The 22,331-nt window shown below is 46.9% G+C and overlaps 1 protein-coding gene across 1 annotated transcript in view; it reads left to right on the top strand.

The window, feature by feature from the left end:
* Positions 1–1,944: 1,944 nt before the first annotated feature.
* The window catches only part of LANCL2 (LanC like glutathione S-transferase 2), a 78,457-nt gene continuing 58,070 nt past the window's right edge, over positions 1,945–22,331 (top strand). Inside the window, exons 1-2 of the mRNA XM_083188536.1 lie at positions 1,945–3,491; positions 21,780–21,897. Of these exons, the coding sequence (XP_083044662.1) occupies positions 3,291–3,491; positions 21,780–21,897 (319 nt within the window). The 5' untranslated portion in view covers positions 1,945–3,290. The remainder of the gene's footprint in view (positions 3,492–21,779; positions 21,898–22,331) is intronic.

The raw sequence follows: 22,331 nt of genomic DNA, 5'->3' as shown, positions 1-22,331 counted from the left end.
TAAGCTGGATCTGTACATTTAGCATTTGATTTTGAGTGCTAAAAAAAGCTAAAAAAAAAAAACGTAATAAACAATGAAAACAATTAAGAGTAAATGGCTTGAGAGTACAGATAATAACCCCACGCCGTTTTTTTTCCTCATTTATTTATTTATTCTTCTTTCTTTTTTTTACACTCTGCAGCCTGCACGGATCTGACTGATTCGTGCAGACTGCCTGTACGAATTCGTATTAGCGGCCGTATATAGAATACAATTTTTTATATATGTATCCTTAGTAAATTTCCCCCCTTGTTTTCAGAACTTAAACTACATTTGCATTGATGGCCATGACTTACTTGATAAATCAGATGCAGTCTAAGGCCATCATCATTGTCATCATCATCATCATAAGCCCACAGCTTGCACCAGGGATTGAGCACATGCAAGTTATTTCACTCCAAACAGATGCATATTCTTTCCTGTGCAAATTTTGACCACAGTGTATGACAATAATGCAGCCTTCCTGTACTTTGGTTACATCTAAATGCTCCTCCACTCCCAAACTCTGACCCTTTGTCATAGGGCAGAACGGTACTTCTTTACTTTCACGGCGCCAGCATGGCGCCGCACGTCAGAGTCCCCTTGCGGGGCTCGCTTCGCTCGCCCACGCTGCGGGCTCGGTGGCTCGCTACGCTCGCCACGCTATTTAAAATCAACTCCATGCCAACATGGATAGTGGAGGTATGAACTATCCATGTTGGCATTGCGTTAACTTCCTTTATTTTACATAGTTTGTGGCGAGCGTAGAAGGCGGAAGTAGCACGGCGCCATGCTGGCGCCGTGAAAGTAAAGAAGTACCGGCAGAACAAGTGCACGTTGCCTGGAAAAGAAAACCCCCAGGGCTAAAAAATGCACAGGTACACTAAAAAAAAAATAAGACCAATACCTATTATGTAACCCTTTTGAAAATCAAAACTTTTTTCCTCAAATCTTCTTAAATCAATAAAGTTACGTGAATAAATGGATTCAGGTAATATAGCTGCCACTGAATGAAATACCATAATTGGTGGTGTCAAGATGATCAACCAAATAGAAAGGGCCACTTGTGCTGCAGATCATCATCATTATCAGTGCAATAGCTGAGGCAAGAGGTGGTTCTACTTCAGTCACAATGACCTGAACAACATGCTTTTACTGTACTCAGCCTCTGCTTGTCTGTTCCTTTCCACCCTGTTCCAGTCATAAGCAATATTTGAGAGGTAGGTGTAGATCAATTTGGTGCAAATATGTAGCATGGAAATGTACATCTCACAGAACAGCTATACATTTAACAAAAGGCAGAACTACCATTGGTGCAGCAGGAACAGTGCACCGGGGCCACTGAGGACTATTACACTCTGCCTCACCCTGTCACCCACTGCCATGTTGCATATTGTGAACTTGGAGGTGGAGGAGGGGGGCCCAAATTACATTTTTGCACCTCGGCTCACCACACACTGATTTAACTCTACATGAGCCCCCATAATGAATAGGGGATACGATCGGTTGGTCTAGCTAAAGATGGTCGACAGTTATTAGGTCGACACCATTGGGTCGACATGGGGCACGGTCGACATGACATTAGGTCAACACAAGCATTAGGTCGATATGGTCTCGGTCGACAGTCAAAAGGTCGACATGGGGGTTTTCACTGTTTTTTGACCCGGGTCAACATTAAATTAATGGAATTTCCTCATTGTGGTTCTGGGTTTACAAATCAGCAGTGCTGAGGTAATAGGATTAAAGCAATACGGCAAATTCTGGTTATGACAAAAGGGAGATCTGTCTTTGTGTGTCTGTTGTGTGGATGTGAGAGAGTGCTGAGTGCTTGCTGTGGGTGATTTATCCGACAGCCTGGTGACAATTGTAAGGTGTGTGTGTGTGTGTCTGCAGCCCTCCTCCCATGAGCCTGTCCTACAGTACCATTTATTCATCTGTGGATCACAGGGAGCGAACACAAATTCAACACAGCTGCTACCAGACAAAGGCTGGGGCTGGATTACAAATTGATTTTCCAAGATATTTTGTATAAAGTTTAGGCACAGTATATTCTATATCTGCAGGGCTAATCTCCTCCCCTCAGTGGCAAGGTGAATGAATGAATGAGGATGATGGAGCAGCTGTTTGTAGTATTATGATGCTGCTGATTTGCCTGTACACCCAAGCTGAATGGAGGCTGAAACATCACTGAAGTGGGCATTTCCACTCCTTCCTTACAATGAATCATTGGGTATATGAATTTCAATGTTTGCAGGTGCACAAAGCAACATCAAAACCTGTTCAGTGATCTTTGGATATTGACTGTGGTGCACAGCACTATACTAAGTGTGCATTGTCATGTTTTTCTTCAAGCAAAAATATAATTTGTGTTTAATTGCCTGGATGGACTCTTCATAAGGCTTTGAGGATACATATACTTACTGTACTTTGCATGATCAAACCTTCTTCTGGTAATTTCTGCTCTTTGGAATTAATTTCAGCAACCCAAAAGGGGATGTGCTAGCCCTGTATGGAAGAATGAGGGATACTGTTATGGATGATACCTCAGCATTATTGGATGTCAGCGTATGTAAGCATGGTGTCTGGTGCCTGCTAGCTGCTGCTCTGTGCAGTGTGGCTGCTGAGTGACATTTCTGCTTTGTCACCACAATGCAACATCCCTATCATTTGCCATACACTATAATATACCTCACACACATTTGTTTTCATGTTAACTAAAGTCCAACACAATTAATGACATCCACATATATATTTCTGTTAATAAAATGACCATGGGTCCTTCTCAGACCTTCTTTTCTTTTTTAAATATGCTGCTCTGCATCCTACTTTGTCTCTGATAATATAATGCAATCTGGAACATAATTTTGTTTACACTTTGCCCACCCACTAACCATTCCATTTTTTACTTTCCAAGAGTAATAATAATTGTATGCCAGTCACAGCGTACACACTGTAGGCAATAATGTATAGTGGTACTGTGGCATAGGAGGACAGGGCTGTATCTCCCAGCTGTGCCAGAGATCATGGATATGACATATGTGTCACCTGTTACCCTGGCATGCTGAGGACTGTGTCAGTGTGTGCTGCTGTGACAGGGAAGAGGAGGAGCAGGCTGAGTGTGTGCCTGGCTGAGTGTGAGTGAGTGAGTGACTGGGCGGCTGTGTCAGAGACAGCAGCCTGACAAGCACACCATTAGCAGCAGGAGGACGCGTTGTGGTAATTGGCTGAGTGAGGGCTCGGTGTTTTGTCCCTGCCGGCTCTCGGTGGGGGAGATGGGAGAGAGCATGTCTAAGAGGCTGAGGCTGCAGCTCGGCGGGGAGGCGGAGATGGAGGAACGCTCCTTCAACAACCCCTACTCGGATTACCGGCCTCCCCAGCCCACCCCCGATGCCGGGGAACAGGGGGAAGAAGAAGTGGACGAAGCCTCTGGCGACGATGGGGAGCTGGACCTGCCCTTTGACAGGGATGGGAAGGTATGTGCCCCTGCATGGCTGCTTGGCTGGGGTCCCGTGTTCTGTGTTATTACTTCTACACCTGCTCTCCTGGCTGGGTGTACGTGTATTACAAACAGCTGTGCCCGGCCGCCTGTTACACTGTGCTGCTGGGGGGTGTCTGTGATGGGCTATGGGAGCGGGTTGCAGTGCACTGCTGCTGCAGCAGCTCTTAATCAGAGGTTCTAGTTATTTTACAACATACTGTAATTGCAACCTGGTATAAATGTAGCAATATATATCTTCTTTGGTGCTTTCCTGTTACTGTCTGACACTAACTGCTATTGGTCTGGTTACAGATAATGATCTCTGTTGCTTTCATGGCCTCCTGGGGCAAGAATATGACAGCAGGTTCCTGGTGCTGCCTAGATCCGCCCCCTACCTTTTAAATTGGTCTTTTGCTGTGATGGCCCCCATACATCTAGAGTGGATTCTCTGACCCTGACAGAAAACATGGTTATTTTATTTTTTCAGTTCCCTGACGGATTGCCGATCATCATTGGTCGATCCATCAGGTGTTGGTGGAAATGAACCATGTTAAAAATGCCTGTTTTGCTGATCGCAACAGTCTTTGGTCAGAGTCTCAATTTTTAATCATTGTCCCAATAATCTCAGATGTTTGGGGCACATTAGTCATTGCTTTACTGTTAAGGCACCACCTCAAATCCTACATAGTGGATTTTCTGTGGCGGATGTAAATCAGGGTTAATATATACTTTCTAATGCTGGGCATAAATAACACAATTATTTGAGTGCCTGCCGCATTTGACAGATAATCGTACTGTGTATATGTGCAACCGATTGTTTGGGGTCATCCAGCATGCCCGCCAGATGCAAACGGGCATTGAAAAAACCAAGCAATGGACATTTTCCCTGTTCCTTCACTGGGAAGGGAAATGTCGCCATCCCAGTAAAAGAGCACAGATATCAGGTGCATTACACTGCGGGGGAAATTTAATAAGATGGGTGCTCTATTTCAGATGGGATGTTGCTATGGATAACCAATCAGATTCAATCCATTATCTTCTAGAAGGTGCATTATCTTCTAACAGGGCTGGTGCCACCGCTAGGCAGCTTTAGGCATTTGCCTATGGGCGCTGGCCACTGGAGGGCAGTACAGAGTTGGAAAGCAGCAGCAGCCCGCCCAAAGTAAGGTCTCCCTCACACTACCAGCTACCAGCAACCAGCCACGAGTAGCAAACATCCCCCCCCCCGGCGGTGGCTGCAGGTAGCGCCCGCACACTCTCCCCATCACCCGCCATGAGTAGCACACCCCCCATAGAACAGTACCGCCGGCACACCCCAAGCCTTGTATAGCACACTCCCACCCCCCATAGAGCAGTATGGTAGTGGCTGTGGGTAGCGCCCACACATTCCACCCCCTGGTGGCGGACACACACCCTAACGCGGAGCAGGTCAGAAGGGCCCGCTGATATCGGCGGCCGCACCTCCAATGGTTCATGGTCCCAGCGATCAGTGTCCACAAACTTAGCCCCGGCCACTCATCCCTGCACCCAGCTGCCCGGCAATCGATTGCTGCAGGCGGCTGGCACTTAATTCCCCCTCCCCCATTGGGAATTTGGGGGGAGTAAAGGGGAGGCCTCTTACTTCAGTGTGAAAGCTGCCTGGGGACAGATGGTCGGGACACGCAGGATAGCCCACACACCCCCCCCCCAAATAAAAACTTGTCGAGATGTCTTGCATCGGCCCTGGGTGCTAAATATATAAGAAGTAGCTTCTGATTGTTGCCCATAGCAACATCCCATCTGAAATAGAACTCCCATCTTAGTAAATTTCCCCCTGTGAGATCTCACACACCATGTATTCCCCTGATAGCTGAGGGGTGTGAGGCTGTCCCATAAAATATCACCCATCTTCCCTCCTGTTGTCAAAGCCCACTTCTCTTCACATTTCACTAACAGCTATCCTATACTCCAACACTCAGTGACCATCTGCGTCCGCATACGGTAGAGACTAGTTCCCATGCAGTATAGCTTACAGGAAGTGACGTTCAGTGAGGGCGGAAGTTGTTAGATGCCCTCACAACGTTTTTAAATTTATGTGTAATTCATGTAGGTGTCGTTTATTTTGTTTTATTTTTGCAGCATTGTACCCTCGCGGGCTCGCTACGCTCGCACGCTTCGGGCACGGTGGCTCGCTTCGCTCGCCACAGATTTATATTCCCCCTCCAGGTATACGTGGACCCAGGGCATGATGGGAAAATTACCTAAACTGCATGGGATCTAGACACTACCGTCCGCATACTCATCTCCATCATTGGCATCTAGCCTCTAGTTGTATGTTGAATTGAGTCGTCACTACTTATATCTAAGCTGTAATGTGTATTGAACTGTGGCGCTCTTTATTTGTACTCTATTTTTGTTATTTATTCAATGTTATGCCAAGTTTTACTGTTCCTTTGTACGGCGCTGCAAAACACTTGTGGCGCCTTATAAATAAAGCTATAATAATAGTTGATCGGGCAATTCAAGATTCCATATATACAGCACTAAACACTACATAGCACTGCATGAGGCCTTGTGTAGGAAATGTACATTTGTTTTATCCTCTGCACCCCACTTCCGCAACAGAACATTGATTGGCAGTGTTATAGGTATAACTACTGCAAAATATTATTTTTTAACAATTCAAATCTGCAAAGACCGGAAGTGCAGAGAGGATCCCATCAAGCCAGATCTCATTATTAATTCTTATGAGTTACAACAGTGGGGTATAATTTGCCTAAAAGGTTTGACATTGTTTAGTTGAGTTTTAGGAGTATTACAGTAAGAACGGAAAAATATAAAGTGATTAAGTACTATTGATTAAAAGTTTGTCAATGTCTGTGGGGTAGGCCAGGTCCACCAATAAAAATTTTTAATATGGTGTTTTTTAACTGGGGTGCCTTGTATTTCAGGATTGAGTCTGATTATGACAGCTAGCGATTTTATACTCAAGACCTAGGGACAAGGAGGAAGTGAGGTTAGAATATAAATCCTGTAAAGCTTGCATGAATTTTTCATTAAAAGGCTTACAGTAGGTATGACAACAATGATTGTTTGGTACTTATTTCCTAGCACGGCGCCTGTGATTTTGATTGTATTGATCTGGTCAGAAAAATCGCGTTGATCGCATCGCATGCCAATCAAATCGCATGCGATGCGATCGACCCGATTTTTACATTGGAATCAATGTAAAATGGTCCCTGAGACCCAATTTTACATTGATTTCAATGTAAAAAGCCCCAAAACCCCCCCTTTTAATAGAAAACCCCCATCATGTTTTAAATGCCCCCCCAATGTTAACGCCACCCCACTATTGATGCCAATCCGAAGTGTGGCGAGCGCCGCGAGCCCGCCAGGGGCGGCGGTATGCGTCCTCCGACCTTTTCATACCCCCCACTATCCACGTTGGCGTGGAGTTGATTTTATAAAGTGTGGCGAGTGCAGCGAGCCACCGAGCCCAAAGCATGGCGATCGCACACGCATAACTTCAGAGGTATACGCCTCCCCTCGCGGGGCTCGCTACGCTCGCCACGCTTCGGGCTCGCTGCGCTCGCCACACTTTATAAAATCAACTCCACGCCGACGTGGATAGTGGGGGTATGAAAAGGTCGGAGGACGCGTACCGCCACCCCTCGCGGGCTCGCTGCGCTCGCCACGCTTCAGGTTGATATCAATAGTGGGGTGGCGTTAACAATGGGGGGGGCATTAACCATACTTTATAACCATACTCAATGAGAAATAGGCCATATTGGCCCATTTCCCATTGTCCCCTATGTAAAATCGCGTTGATCGCATCACGGCCCATTATAATGGGCCGCGACACGATCAACCCGATTTTGACTTGAAAAATAATTTAACATTATTCTCTATTGGAAAATCGCGTTGATCGCGTCGGTCGCATTATAATGGGCCGCGATGGACGCGATCAACACGATTTTCTCTTTCACTGGCAAATTAACAGGTGATTGACAGAAAATCGGGTCCATCGCGTTGATTGTATGCCCTAAGTACCTTACACTTAAGGCATACAATCAATGAGACGGGCACCGTGCTAGGAAATAAGTACCGATTGTTTTAGGTGGAATTAATTTGTAAGAAGCCACCTCGCATGATTCAAAGTAAGGTCACCTCAGAAAGCTCTTTGTAATTATAAATAGAAAAGTCCGGCCATGGCAGAGTATTCCCAAGACTTTGTAGATTTCAGCGCACTTGCCTGTATTCCTCCGTAATGTAAAGCTTATGTTTACCACCAGAGCTACTGTCCACTCAGGAGAGTACAGTACAGGGCTGCTTTTGAATACTAGAGACATGGGAAGGATCGGAGGGATAATAACTAGGAGATTGTGCAAGAAGTTATAAATCTTTGTAGATGGACTTATTAATAACCAGATTGTAACTGAGGCAACCGGGTTTATCTCAGTGCAGTTAGGGCCCGCAAAGCTCTGTTGGCATTCAACCTATTAGCCAATAAATGATGAGCCTCTTTTCCTTTTATCAAAACATTTTGGGCTCAGCTACCATGTAGCTCTTTCTGCTTTTCACTCAAGGATAGCGTGAATGTCCCCCCTTTTTTTTTCTGAAGTTGCTTGTAAACAGAAGTGGAGTGAGTCAGGTACGTGTTCAAGTGGTTGTATGGGAGTTAACACATTTAGGGGCCATTCGGGTTGGCTCGGTAAGATGCGAAGATTGCAGTTTATAGAGTGCCTGAGATTCCCGCTGCTAATTCCCCTCGTTAACATGTGAGGGGATGTGTAAGACCCATCCCCTCGCATGCTTCCGCTGCAGGAGAAATCATTTGATGGTCGCTTACCATCATACATTGCTTACAATATGTTGTTCAGAATGTACATTTATTGGGACAGTTGTGTGAGTGTTATATATGTTGGCGTGTAATAACGATAGCATGCTCCTGCGACCAGCTGCTTCTGCAGCAACCATCTCTGGTCGCCGATGAAAACGGGACACTGGCACTAGTGTGGCCAATCCCGGGATCGGGATCGGCGGGATCCCGGGATTTGGCCTAAAAAAATCCGGGATTTCAATCCCGGGATTGGAGAATCCAATCCCGGGATTTCGGGATTAGACTGCGCATGCGCAGTCTAATGCCGGGCAGCGTCTGAGCACTCGCTCAGACGCTGCCCGGCTGTTCCCGTAAACTGACCCGGCGTGCGGCCTGCGTAGCGTGACAGTAGAGGTCACGCTGCGCAGGCCACACGTCACCAGTGACCGCCGGCCTGCCTCCGCCTGCCCGCCTCTTCTCCGCCGCACGCCAGCCTGCCTCCGCCCACCTGCCTGCTGTCTTCGATGGAGATGCACTTGCCGGGAGGCACCGTGCACCTCCAAACCCACTCCCGGCCGCCCGCCCGCTCCCTTATGTAAGTAGATGTGCGGGTTGGCCAGGGTGGGTCCAATGCTAATAATGGGCTTTTTGGTTTGGATGCCAATCCCGGGAATCCCGGGATTGAGCATTTTTCAATCCTGGATCCCGGGATTGAAAAAATGCCCCGGGATTGGCATCCCTAACTGGCACAATATGATCACTGAGCAATATTAAGCCAATTTCTCTTTCAATGGTCCTGGTGACACAGCTCAACATTGGTATGTAGGAGGGTCCGTAGGAGCCAGGCACCTATCCTAAAGCTTTTGGAGGGTAGGCTCCTCCCCTTCTGCATCCCAGACTCCTCAGTTCGTGTTAGGTGCCCACTGGAGTGGGTGCTATTCTAAAGGGCTGCTGGAGCAGCCAAAGGATTAGAGTTAGTTAGGAGTTTTTTATTTTATTAACTTTTACACTAGCTAGGTAGGCACAGTGTGAGGATTCTCATTGAACCCTCACACTGACAGCGCAGCAGGAGCTGACAGAAGCGCGTCCTGTCAGCTCACTGCGCACAGGGGAGACACTTTCTGGTCTCCCTGTGCAGCGCTTATTAAGAAGCTGCCTTGGCTCCGGAGCGCTCTGAAACCGGCTTCACGCTAGGTGGGGATCATGGGGGACAGGCGCTCCGTGATGGCGGGGGCCATTTTCTGCGGAGCTTACACACTGAGCTCCTGTATGAGAGGACAGCAGTGTGTTACAGGCATGTTCCAAGTGGTCCCCAGCAGAGGGGGAGACACTGGAACTTGGAGATCCTGCAGTGGGAGCTGCTGTCTGGGGGTGGTTGGCATCAAAAGCCACGGACCCCACAGCAGCAGGGACTTGGTCTCTTCCCTCACTCTGTTTTGGCACTTGCAGCGGAGCTGAGCTGGCTGACAGATCCTGGCAGAGTGATTGGATTTCCTGGGCATCGTTTTCCCCACTTCTGAATGCTTCAGACAGATACAGTAAGTGACTGTGGTACATTGGCTCTGTATAAAACGCCTGTACTTTGTGCACTGTGACTGTGTTACTTTTTCCATCATGTCTGAGCAACAGTCTGTGGCTTTAGGGGAGGGAGAGAACACAGACATCCCCTGGGATCAGGGTGATGACTCTGAGGATTCCACGGCCTCAGTGGTGGAGGATTTGATTACTGCTGTTAAACAGGCTTTGAATTTGTCTGTGGATGATAAAACTCCTGCAAAGGGAGTATTTAAACGGCAGCGTAAGGAAACTGTTATCTTCCCTGCCAATGAAGGTTTACAGGATTTATTGGAAGGGGCTTGGAAAACGCCCGATAAAAGACTTCAGATGCCTAAGAGATTTTTAAGTCTATACCCCATGCCTAAGGCTCATGAAGACCTCTGGGAAAAAGTTCCGGTGTAGACGCTTCTGTGGCACGGCTTTCTAAAGCCACTGTGCTACCTGTCCAGGGGGGGCAGCCTTTATGGACCCCGTAGACAAGAAGCTTGAAGGTAACCGTAAGGCAATATTTGAAGGGGTGGGCTTCACTTTACGCCCTCTTATAGCATCAGCCTGGGTCTCTAAGGCCATGATTGTGTGGGCCAAGGACTTATGAACAATTTTGCATGCTGATCCAGGTGTGTTACTGCTTGCTGAGAAGCTAAAAGCAGCCGCGGAGTATGTACTTGAGGCTGAGGAGGAAGCTCTCAAAATGGCTTCCAGAGTATCCACGGTGTCCATCAGTGCCAGGAGAGTGCTTTGGCTTAAAGCCTGGGAGGCGGATAATGAATCAAAAAAGGCCTTAGAGGCATTAGCTTTTAAAGGAAAGCTGTTATTTGGTTCAGAGCTGGAAGAGATTATTAAACAGGCCACGGGAGGCAAAAGTACCTTCCTGCCAGCTCCTGCAGCTAAACAGGCCTCAAGGTTTTCTGCTTTTAGGCCGTCCTTTCGGCCCTCCCCTAGAGGGGGTGCGTCCTTTCGAGGACAGTCCTTTAGGGGAAAGTTTCAGTCCTCCAGGGGCAAGACGTCAAAGTTCGGTTCCTTTCATAAGAAACCGAGCACCAAAGGTGAGGACAAGCCCTCAGCATGACTACCTGGGGAATATCCCAGCGGTAGTCCAAGGTAGGGGGGGCGTCTGAGATGGTTCAGGGACGCTTGGGCATTGTTGGGCCAGGATCCTTGGGTGTTGGACATTGTATCCCAGGGTTACAGGATTCCCTTCAAAGGTCTTCCTCCGAGAAGATTCATTTCTACACCACTGCCAAAGGACTCTTGGCTCCGTGCTGCTCTTTTAGGGGCGGCTCAATCTCTCTTAGAGAAAGGTGTGGTGATCCCGGTCCCTCGAGCGGAGTGGAAGAAAGGCTTTTATTCCACTCTGTTGTTGGTGCCCAAGCCAGACAGGTCCTTCAGACCAATCTTAAATTTAAAGTCTTTGAATCTCCTTCTGTGGGTAGACCATTTCAAGATGGAATCTCTACGGTCTGTGCTGGTAAGCCTGGACCAGGGAGAATTTTTGGTGTCCATGGATGTCCAGGACGCATATCTTCATGTTCCTATCCACCCGGAACATCAGGCTCTCTTGAGGTTTGCGATAGGAGACCTGCATTTGCAATTCCAGGCGTTGCCCTTTGGTCTGGCCACAGCACCAAGGGTATTCACCAAAATTATGTCAGTAATGGCGGCGGGTCTCCGACTGAGAGGAATCACTGTGATTCCGTATTTGGACGACCTGCTGTTCAAAGCAGAGTCGGCGGAGAGATTGCAGAGCCACTTGGCAGCAGCCATCAGTTTTTTGCAAGCTCATGGTTGGCTTTTAAACTTACAAAAGTCTCAGCTTGTGCCGTCACAGAGACTCCAGTTCCTGGGGGTTGTCCTGGATACCCATCTACTTCGGGTTTTTCTACCAGAGACAAAGGCCAGGGACATGGCCACCTTGGTTCGGGAGATCCTGGGGTCTCAGAGTCCATCGGTTTGGAGGTGTCTCAAACTGCTGGGGAAAATGGTGGCGACTTTCGAGATGCTACAGTTTGCCAGGTTCCACTCTCGAGTGTTCCAGTGGGACATCCTGACATCTTAGTCGGGGAATACTTAGACCATGAAGTCAGAGCACATAGTGTTGTCTCCAGAAACACGGTCTTCCCTGCAATGGTGGATTCCCTTCAGTGGGGTCGGTCTCTGCAGTCCTGGGACTGGCTGGTAGTCACTACCGACGCCAGTCTCAGGGGCTGGGGGGCAGTGGTTCTGGACCTACGCCTTCAGGGCTTATGGACCTCAGAGGAGTCTGCCTTGCCGATCAACATCCTGGAACTGCGGGCTGTGTGGAAAGTGATATCTCTGGCAGGAGAAAGATTGCAGGGTCTTCCTTTGAGGATTCAGACCGACAACCCCACGGCTGTGGCGTACCTGAATCATCAGGGAGGCACACACAGCAAGTTGGCCATGTGGGAGGTTTCCCGGATCTTCTTGTGGGCGGAACAGAATGTTCCAGCGCTATCAGCAATATTAATCCCAGGGGTGGAGAATGTCGAGGTCGATTTCCTGAGCAGGGAGGAACTGCGAGAGGGGGAATGGAGCCTGAACCCACAGGTATTTCATCAGATTACAGTGAAGTGGGGAACCCCGGATGTGGACCTGATGGCATCAAGGTTAAATCATCAGGTGCCCAGGTTCTATGTCAGAACAAGAGATCCACTGGCCGAAGCAGTGGATGCAATGACTATCCCCTGGGAGGGGAATCTGCTCTATGCCTTCCCGCCGTTTCCAATGCGGGCGAGAGTATTGAAAAGAATCCAGTCCCAAGGAATTCCGGTGATTCTTGTAGCTCCAGAGGAAGTCCTGGTACTCGAGGCTTCAGAGATTGTCGGTGGACTCGTGGCATCCACCTCTGAGGTCAGATCTGTTAAGCCAAGGGCCGTTCTTACACCTGGATTCAGTTCGGCTAAATTTGACGGCTTGGCTATTGAGACCGCCATCTTGAAGAACAAGGGTTTCTCGGAAGCTGTGGTTAACACCATGGTGAAAGCTAGGAAGTCAGTGTCTTCAGCTAACTATTATAGGGTCTGAAAGACCTATATTAGGTGGTGTGAAAGGCAGAAGTCGCATACAGCGCGATTTCGACTGTCTAAATTGCTGGAGTTTTTGCAGGATGGTTTCTTGTCTGGGTTAAGCCTTCAGTCACTCAAGGTACAGAGATCGGCCTTGTAGATTTACTTCCAGAAAAGGATAGCATTGCTACCAGAGGTGCAAACTTTCCTGCAAGGGGTTTCACGGTTGAAACCTCCCTACAAGCAACCAGTGGCTCCATGGGATTTATCGCTGGAGCCACTGGTTGCTGGTTGCTTGTAGGGAGGTCCAGGATTTAGAGCAGCAGCAGGGCTAGTGAGATCCAGTCCGTGTTTTCCTAAGGTATTTCGAATCATTGTCTGCTAATTTACAACATCTGTTACTTCCTGTTATATGTTTGTCCAGAGCAGAGAGTCAGCATTCCCAATGCCTTTTAGGGGCTGAGCAATAGGCTGGGGGAATGTGGGGATTACGTTAGGATTCCCTGGAGTGTACCCTTATTGTGAAGCCTGTGTTTTGTCTGCTAGAAAGCCTGCCATGCTATAATTGAAGAATTGCCAAGTTGTTACCTTGTATGCTGTCTACCTACTACAAATAAAGATCTAGACTTTATTTATATCCAGTCTATTTGATTCCTTGTCACATAGCTTATTGGGGACCTCAGCTGGATGTAGATTAGAGTATTTGCCAGAATAAAGCCATAAATAAAGCAATAAAGTGACCTTTGTCACTAAGGCCAGAGGAGAGAATGCTGTGCACATGGACATTTTAAGAGAAGATGAGGCCCATGTGCAGCAGCCTCCGATCATTCCCCTTCCTTTCTGCCAGGAGTAGCAGGGTCTGAGCACTAGAGTGCTCAGACCATACTACACATGGTCAGGTCTCCTGAAAAATGGTGGTGCGGACATTTTTGGGGGATTTCCACAAGGGTAGAGTGCTCAATCTCTAAAACCACTGGCTGTGCAGAAAAGTAAGGTAATCAACAGTGTCAAAAGCAGCAGAGAGCTCTAAAAAGAAGTGTAAAGAATATTAGACTTTGCTGTTAGCTTATATTGTATTATCTGAGTACTTTCTCTGTAGACCATTTGCAGAAGCTTGATTTTCATTTTCTACAATGGAATGAGAGTAGAGGAAATTATCTAGTTATACACAAGTACCTGAGGTAGCTTTAAGGCAAAGGGGAGGAGAAAAGAGTCCAGTAGTTGTTGCCCATAGCAACCATTCAGATTATATCTATTATCTTCTAGAACATGGGTCTTCAACCTGTGGCCCTCCAGATGTTGTGAAACTACATGTTCCAACATGCATTGCCACATTTTTCCTATAAGAGCATGCCAAAACTGTCAGGGCATGCTGGGACATGTAGTTCCACAACATCTGGAGGGCCACAGGTTGAAGACCTGTGTTCTAGAAGGTGCTACATAAATAATAAGTAGAATCTGATTGGTTGTTGTGGGCAACATTTCCATCTATAACAAATTCTGGATTTACCCAGATCTCAAAACGGGATCTTATTGGCTATATGCTGTCACAAGTTTTTGCTCCAAAACAATTGACAGCTGGATAGCCAATAAGATCCTGTTTTGAGATCTGGGTAAATCCAAACCTGCACATCTCTATTATATACACAGAAGTACCAAATGTCATGAGATAGGTGCCTAGTATAGTCTAGTCTAGTAACCCCCTCTAGCCAGATGAAGTGCAGCAGCTCGGCTTGACATTGATTCCACAAATGGACAGAGAACCTTTTGGAGATCTGGATAGCTGACCAAAGCTTCTTTATATTTGTCGGTGCATGAACTTCGGTGCAAATTGAACTCTAAATCCCTTCCTATAAATGATTGTTTGGGTTTATTCTGGTCAAACATAGTGGCTACAACAATCATCAGAACTCTCCTTCATTCTCCTCAAACCAATTTCAGACCGCTTTGGACAGAGAGCAAGGAGCATTATCCCAGTGGAACATTCCATCATTGTGGGGGGACGTGAAGTCCATGAATGGCTGAAAATTATCATTGAGTAATGTAGCAGTTACCAGTCAATGGCGTGTTCAGACTGTCCACTGGGTCCAACCCATGCCATATGAACACATCCCACACCATTATGAAACAGACTGCACAGTGCCTTGCTGACAACTGACCTCATGGAGTCTGTGCCATACTCCAACCCATTCATCAGACAATTGGAACCGTGACATCCAATCATGCCACATGTTGCCAGTGGGTTTTAATGCTTACCATGAGGTATTCCTGGTACATTCCTCACACTGTAAATGGAGGAATGTAGTCTGCATTACTTCAGAAAAATAGGAATGGCCTAAAACAGTCAATCACCCATTATCATGGCCTGTTCGATCTTTGCCTTGCAATGGGCAACCTTGCCTGTGTTCAAACTGACTCATGAGATATCAGATTACAACTAATGCAGGTCTGGGCATTTCCAAGATGTCACAGTATGGTGACACCACCTACCATTACCTTTACATACTGCTGTCTCATGTCTTTTGACACTTCATTGTAAATATACTTAAGAACTGGTGACTCCGGTAGTCCCAACTGTAAGGGCTATTTCACACGCTCTGGCTCCTTACGGGAAGCTGTGCCAACACAGTAGTTTACAATGGATGGGGATGGCCACAGCCCGGCAGCCGTCCCTTACAGTGGTGGGATCCGGCTGCAACCGGGTGGCCGTGCCATGTGAATGGACACATTTATGTCCATTATTAACTGCTGTGTGCGGCACGGCTTCCTGGCCATGCAGGGTTTCGCCACCCGGCACGAGCCGGAGCGTGTGAAATAGCCCTAACTCAACAGGCAAAGCTTATCAACAGAAGCTTAACGCGTCAATCAGTTGTATAAATAAGAAATACGTTTCAAATCCATCTTGCAAAAGGTCATAAATAGACCTAGTAAGGATAGTCTGTTTTATATGCTGATTCATTGAGCTACTTGTAGCAGTACATTCAGTACATGTTCTTCAATGTATTATAATTAGTAGTTGAATGCATACAGTCAGGTCCATAAATATTGGGACATCGGCACAATTCTCGTAATTTGGGCTCTATGCACCACCACCACAATGGGTTTAAAATAAACCAAAAAAGATGTGCTTTAACTGCAGACTTTAAGCTTTAATTTGAGGGTATTTACATCCAAATCAGGTGAATGGTGTTGGAATTACGTTTTTCTATATGTGCCTCCCACTTTTTAAGGGACCAAAAGTAATGGGACAAACTAAACAATCCTAAATCAAAATTAACATTTTTAATACTTTGTTGCAAATCCTTTGCAGTCAGTTACAGCCTGAAGTCTGGAATGCATAGACATCACCAGACACTGGATTTCATCCCTGGTGATGCTCTGCCAGGCCTCTACTACAAATGTCTTCAGTTCCTGCTTTTTCTTGGGGCATTATCCCTTCAGTTTTGTCTTCAACAAGTGAAATGCATGCTCAATCGGATTCAGGTCAGGTGATTGATTTGGCCATTGCATAACATTCCACTTATTTGCTTTAAAAAAACTCTTTGGTGTCTTTTGCAGTATGCTTCGGGTCATTGTCAATCTGCACTGTGAAGCGCCGTCCAATGAGTTCTGAAGCATTTCACTGAATATGAGCAGATAATGATGCCCGAAACACTTCAGAATTCATCCTGCTGCATTTGTCAGCAGTCACATTATCAATAAATACAAGGGAACCAGTTCCATTGGTGGGCTATACATGCCCACGCCATGACCGTACAACCACCATGCTTCAATGATGAGGTGGTATGTTTTGGATCATGACCAGTTCCTTTCCTTCTCCATAGTCTTCTATTCCCATCACTCTGGTACAAGTTGATATTGGTCTCATCTGTCCATAGGATGTTGTTCCAGAACTATAAAGGCTTTCTTAGATGTTATTTGGCAAACTCTAATCTGGGCTTCCTGTTTTTGAATCTCACCATCTTGTGGTGAACCCTCTATATTCCCTCTTGTGAAGACTTCTCTTGATTGTTGACTGACACATATACACCTACTTCCTGGAGAGTGTTCTTGATCTGATCAACTGTTGTGGAGGGTTTTTTTCACTAGAGAAATAATTCTTCTGTCACGACTGGAATCCACTCCAGACCTTTTACCTGCTTAATTGATGATGAAATAACGAGGAAATGGCCCACACCTCTCCATGAAATAGGTTTTGAGTCGATTGTCCCACTACTTTTGGTCCCTTAAAAAGTGGGAGGCACATACCCACTTTCGAGCACCAGGGACTCATTTTTTATGAATGGCTGGGTCCCCTGGGATGCGCTCTGCCCATTTTGGCATGCACGCCATGTTAATATGTGTGACAAGGGCGGAGGGATCTGTTTCCCCCTCAGTTGCGATGTGACCGCGGAGAAGACACAGTGGGACTTACGGGCGCTTCACACATCTGCTGGGTGCGAAAATGAAAGTGTCCCTGTCCCTGCAGAGTGGCTGCAGCAGTGCATGGAAGCCACGTAAGCTGGCTCCTGCACTGTGCCTCAACAACAGATGGCTGGATCCAACACCAGAAGCAACTGCTCAGCAGGGGAACAGAGCTGCGGCTGGTGTGAGGATGGAGCACGGTGAACTGAAACCAGCATTGGGGGCCAGAACCAGGGAGGTGTGACAGTGAGGACGGAGCAGACCCGGGCAGGAAGTATAGGTAAGAGGGGTGCGTGGTCCATTTAGCAGGCTGCTTGGCTGTGTCATGTAAGGGGATTTATTGCTAGCAGGACTCGGGCTGCAGACTTCCCTCTTCCTCTCCTACCTCGCGGTGCTGCTATCTTGTGTGTCACTGTCACCTCCTCCTGGCTCTGAGTGCTGGCTGTTAATGGCCCACTTGTCCCCTCCTCCCCTCACTGCACGGCTGGCCTAGAGGCTGCAGCTCACCAATTAACTCTTAACAGGCAGAGCTGCCTCTATGAGAGGATCCTATAGACTGTGCTGGAATTTCACTAACCCTATCCCTGCTGCCAATTACTTTTAATTTTGTTCTAGAAACAATGGACAGGGGCAGAATCCTGATTGGTGCAGCACAGGTGACCCTATTCCGACATTATGCCTTTTTCTAGTATATGTGTACCTTGCTTTATGTGAGTGGGCAAATTGCCAATTGATACAATAGCCACAGTTCTGGGGTGCCCAAATCTATGTTTGCATCCGAAAAAAAAAAAAAAAAAAATTGGCTCAGGATGGCCCTTGGCTCAGAGGAGGCTTCTGTATGTGCCATGCTGGGGAAGGGGAGAGGAGGCTTTATTCCGTTGGGACCCAGAAAAGGTCAAGTAGGACCCTGATTTTTGTAAGTGAGTGGTCCCAGGGACCCATCATTTTGGGGGTTTTTTGCGATCGCTGTAGAAACTATAGTAACTCTTACACCGTTCACCTGATTTGGATGTAAATACCCTTAAATTAAAGCTGAATGTCTGCAGTTAAAGCATATCTTGTTTGGTTCATTTCAAACCCATTGTGGTGGTGTAGAGTCCAATATTTATGTTGCAATATTTATGAACCTGACTGTACATCTACAACCTAGCTAATTTATCAAATATGATTGTAATAGTGGAGATCAAAGGTTATAGAATCAATTTGGATAACAGTAGAAATTATAAACTACAATGTGTCCCGCAGGAGATGAGTGAAGCAAGGCCTAATTATCTTTATAAACTGCTGTGGGAGCTGCATTGTAGCAATATTGAAATTTTAGAATGGAAACTAGTATAATAAATTCTTGGTAGCAGAGAAAATAATTAGTGAAAACAATCAGCTTCCGTTAGGTACATATAATAAGTGGAAAAGCATAATTATTTTATAATAGAATATACTTAATTTAATTAACACCCCTTTTTCTACTAAATGTTGCACTTTTTGTTTTCTATTTTTCAATCTCCAAAACAATTTATCTGAAATTTAGTTTAGAATTTTTGAGTATTCTAATTGAACAATGCACAGCCACAAAATATTAACACTTTCTTAGTATTTTTCTACGGTAAACAAGACCAAAACCAATGTTTCTCTGCTTTGGGTGTGCCTATAAAGTGCCCATGGAAGCTTACAAGATACTCTGTTGCCACTAGTGGTGTCACTTCCAACAAGGAGGGCACTTGAAAATCTCTGGATTGGGACCAGTTCAGTGAGGGGCTATCAACTACTCTTCCTCGTAGTCAGCAGGTGGCGACTGCTGGGCAGACTTGGTAAACAGTGGGATGTGACTTGTCCACCCACAATTATAATAAAATAATTTCTGGTACTTGTGTAGTTTCACAGTGCCAGCATGGTGCTGTGCGTCTGAGTCCCCTTGCGGAGCTCGCTTCGCTGGCGCCGTGAAACTACACAAGTTCCTAGTTTTTGAAAATAAAACACCCTAAGAAAAAAACAATAATGCTACGACAGACACATCGAGCATACACAAGATATATAGGTTTGATGCCTTTGGGACACCCTAGTGCTTCTCGCTCAGCTGTGGTAATTTCACTCATTTAGTTAACCATTTAAGGCACAGTGCACCATGCTGCCCTCTGCTCTGCTGCCAGGCTGTCTCTTTGAGCTGTCTTGAAAAAGGACTGTTATCAGTCCAAAACGACTGACTTGTTCCTGTGGTGATGAATTAAACCTTTTTTAGCTATCTACTCTGAAGCTTGATGAGTGATCTCTATTCAGATCCTGATTGGTCTCTATCCAGATTTCTGTTTATAGTGTACTACATGTGCTATTTTCAGTGGAGCACCCCACTGTTGACACCGACCAGATTGGAGTGCAGATTATTCTACATATATATTTATATTAGTAAGCGTGCTCAAAGCAAATGCTTCGAAAACTAGATGTAGTTTCACTTGCTGCCAACAGATGGCAGTGTTTCGCTGGCACATGGACACTAGACATATACAGATGATATACAACAGTAATGTAGTAAGGCAGGCATGCCCAAAGTCCGTCCTGGGGGCCAATTGCGGCCTGTGCTGTCATTTCAAGCGGCCCGCAGCCTCCAGCCAGAAGCGGGTGGAGCATCAGATGCGGGACACACAGCACTAAAGGTGGAGTCCCGGCGAGCGTGCCTTTACCTTGCTATCTCCAGCAGTGAGGAGGTGCCGGGCGCCACAGTGAGATGTGTTTGGAGTCTTTCAGGTGAGTGTGCATCCAACCCCTGCAGCTGCTATTGTATATCACCCTCCTCCGCAATCACAGTGACAGCAGTGTGTGGGGAGGGGGTGCAGCAAGGGGGAAGCTTACTCCCGTAACATGAAGAGTGGAGGAGGGCGGCAGCGGGAGCCCAAGCATCTCCTGTTCTTGCAGTTCATGATTTTCCTCTCCGTCCTCTGGCTCACACAAGGGGCTGGGAAACATACAGACAAGGGAGGGGGCAGGCAGGGGGACATACAGTGAAGGAGGGTCAGGCTGTGGGACATACAGTGAATGGAGGCAGTGATGGACATTCAGAGAAGGGGGCACAGGCTGGGGGACAGAGTGAATGGGTGCAGAGAGGGGAACATACAGTAAATGGTGGACATACAGTGAAGGATGGTCAGGCAGGGGGAATATACAGTGAAGGGGCAGGCTGGGGAACATAAAGTGAATGGGGGCAGAGTGGGGGACCATTCTGATGTGAATAATGATGGAAAGAATGTCAGGCTGAATGGTCGGCCCCCTACATTTTCAACTAACCAATTTCCAAAACTGGCCCTCGTCGCAAAAAGTTTGGACACCCCTGTAGTAAGGGATAAATAGAGCGCCGGCGATAGGGACTGGGACGCAAATGCGCGTCCCAGTATCACGGCGGCTGGGCAGCGTCTTACTGCCGGTCTCCGCTTCAGGGAGACGCTGCCCAGTTTCGGGGCGACGAGGGGGACCGGCAGTGGACCCCAGCAGGTTCCGTTGTCACGGGGCGCATGAGCGTCTCGTGCGCCCCTGGTGGTAGCCGGCCGCTGGCGGGATCTGGCGATTAGATCTGTAGTCTCCCTATGTTAGGATCAGAGTACCACAAGTATTATGCATCATTTAGATACATAAAAAAAACCATCATTACAAGTCATAGTACTAATATTATACATCGCATAATAATATAGATTTAAAAAAAAATGGGTACTTGGTATCACGGCTCCCACGATGTCCATCGCATGCTAAAAAATCGCATCGCATGCGATTTTGCACTGAAATGCATCCAAATGCATGGAAATGTGTAGCAAACATGTTAAATGCCCCCAAATGTCATTTTTCAGAGTGTACCACCCCCACTATCAACGCCAACCCGAACCGTGGCGAGCGCAGCGAGGGGCGGCAGTACGCGTCCTAAGACCCTTTCATACCCCCACTATCCACGTCGGCGTGGAGTTGAGAATAGAAAGTGTGGCGAGCGCAGCGAGCCACCAAGCCCGTAGCGTGGCGAGCGGACGCGGATACCTTCACAGGTATACGCGTCCCCTCGCGGGCTTCACAGGTGTCCGCGTCCCCGCGCGGGGCTCGCTGCGCTCGCCACGCTTCAGGCTCGGTGGCTCGCTGCTCTCGCCACACTTTCTATTCTCATTTGGGGGCATTTAACATGTTTGCTACACATTTCCATGCATTTGGATGCATTTCAGTGCTAAAACGCATGCGATCTGATTGCATGCGATGCGATTTTTGCTAAAAATAGCTAAAACCTGTAAAAATCGCATCTCATCGCATCTCATCGCATGCCATCTCATGCCACTACATATGGCATGCGATGGGAGCCGTGATACTCCACAAGTACCAAAAAATGTATTATTCTATTTGTGCCCAGTTAAAAATATTATACCTGCTGCATTATGAAGGTTCAAATAATGAAAATTCTTTCCTTGTTGTAATTTGAAAGTACCGGGTGTTACTGGATATCTCTCGTAACAAAGCATGTCATTCTGCAACCTCACAGATCACAGGAAGGTTTTCAAGACGTGTCCAGATGAAAATAAGTGACTTGCTTCAGCAAATGGAAGAAGGATTAAAGACGGCAGACCCACACGACTGTTCTGCTTATACTGGATATACAGGTGAGTCTTAGGCTAGTTCTGCGCGCTTTGTATACATAGTCATGCAAATGTACCATATACACAAAAAAAAAAATGCAACTCTTCTAAAGAAAATTGTATATTGTAAATTAGTTAATTGGCACAAATTGAGCCGCCAGAGGGAAGCTGTCAGTGAGAAGTGTTGGTGGTGGTGATGGTGGTGGTGGGTTTGAGAGAAAAAGAATCAGGAAGTGAGAAGCATAGAGGGTGAGACATAGGGAAGCTGGCAGTGAGAAGTGTGTGTGTGTGTGTGTGGGGGGGGGTTTAGAGTAAGGGAAGCAGGAAGTAAGAAGCATAGAGTTTAAGATACGGAAGCTGGTAGTGAGAACATAGAGAGTGAGAGATAGGGAAGCTGGCAGTGGGAAGCGTAGGGAGTAAGCGAAAGGAAAGCTGGCAGTGGGAAGTGTAGGGAGTGA

The sequence above is a fragment of the Crinia signifera genome, chromosome 5 (genome assembly GCF_055691185.1).
Source record: "Crinia signifera chromosome 5, ASM5569118v1, whole genome shotgun sequence".
Taxonomy (NCBI): Eukaryota; Metazoa; Chordata; class Amphibia; order Anura; family Myobatrachidae; genus Crinia; species Crinia signifera.
The sequence above is the reverse complement of the archived record's forward strand: the minus strand, read 5'-3'. Positions and strand labels throughout refer to the sequence as shown.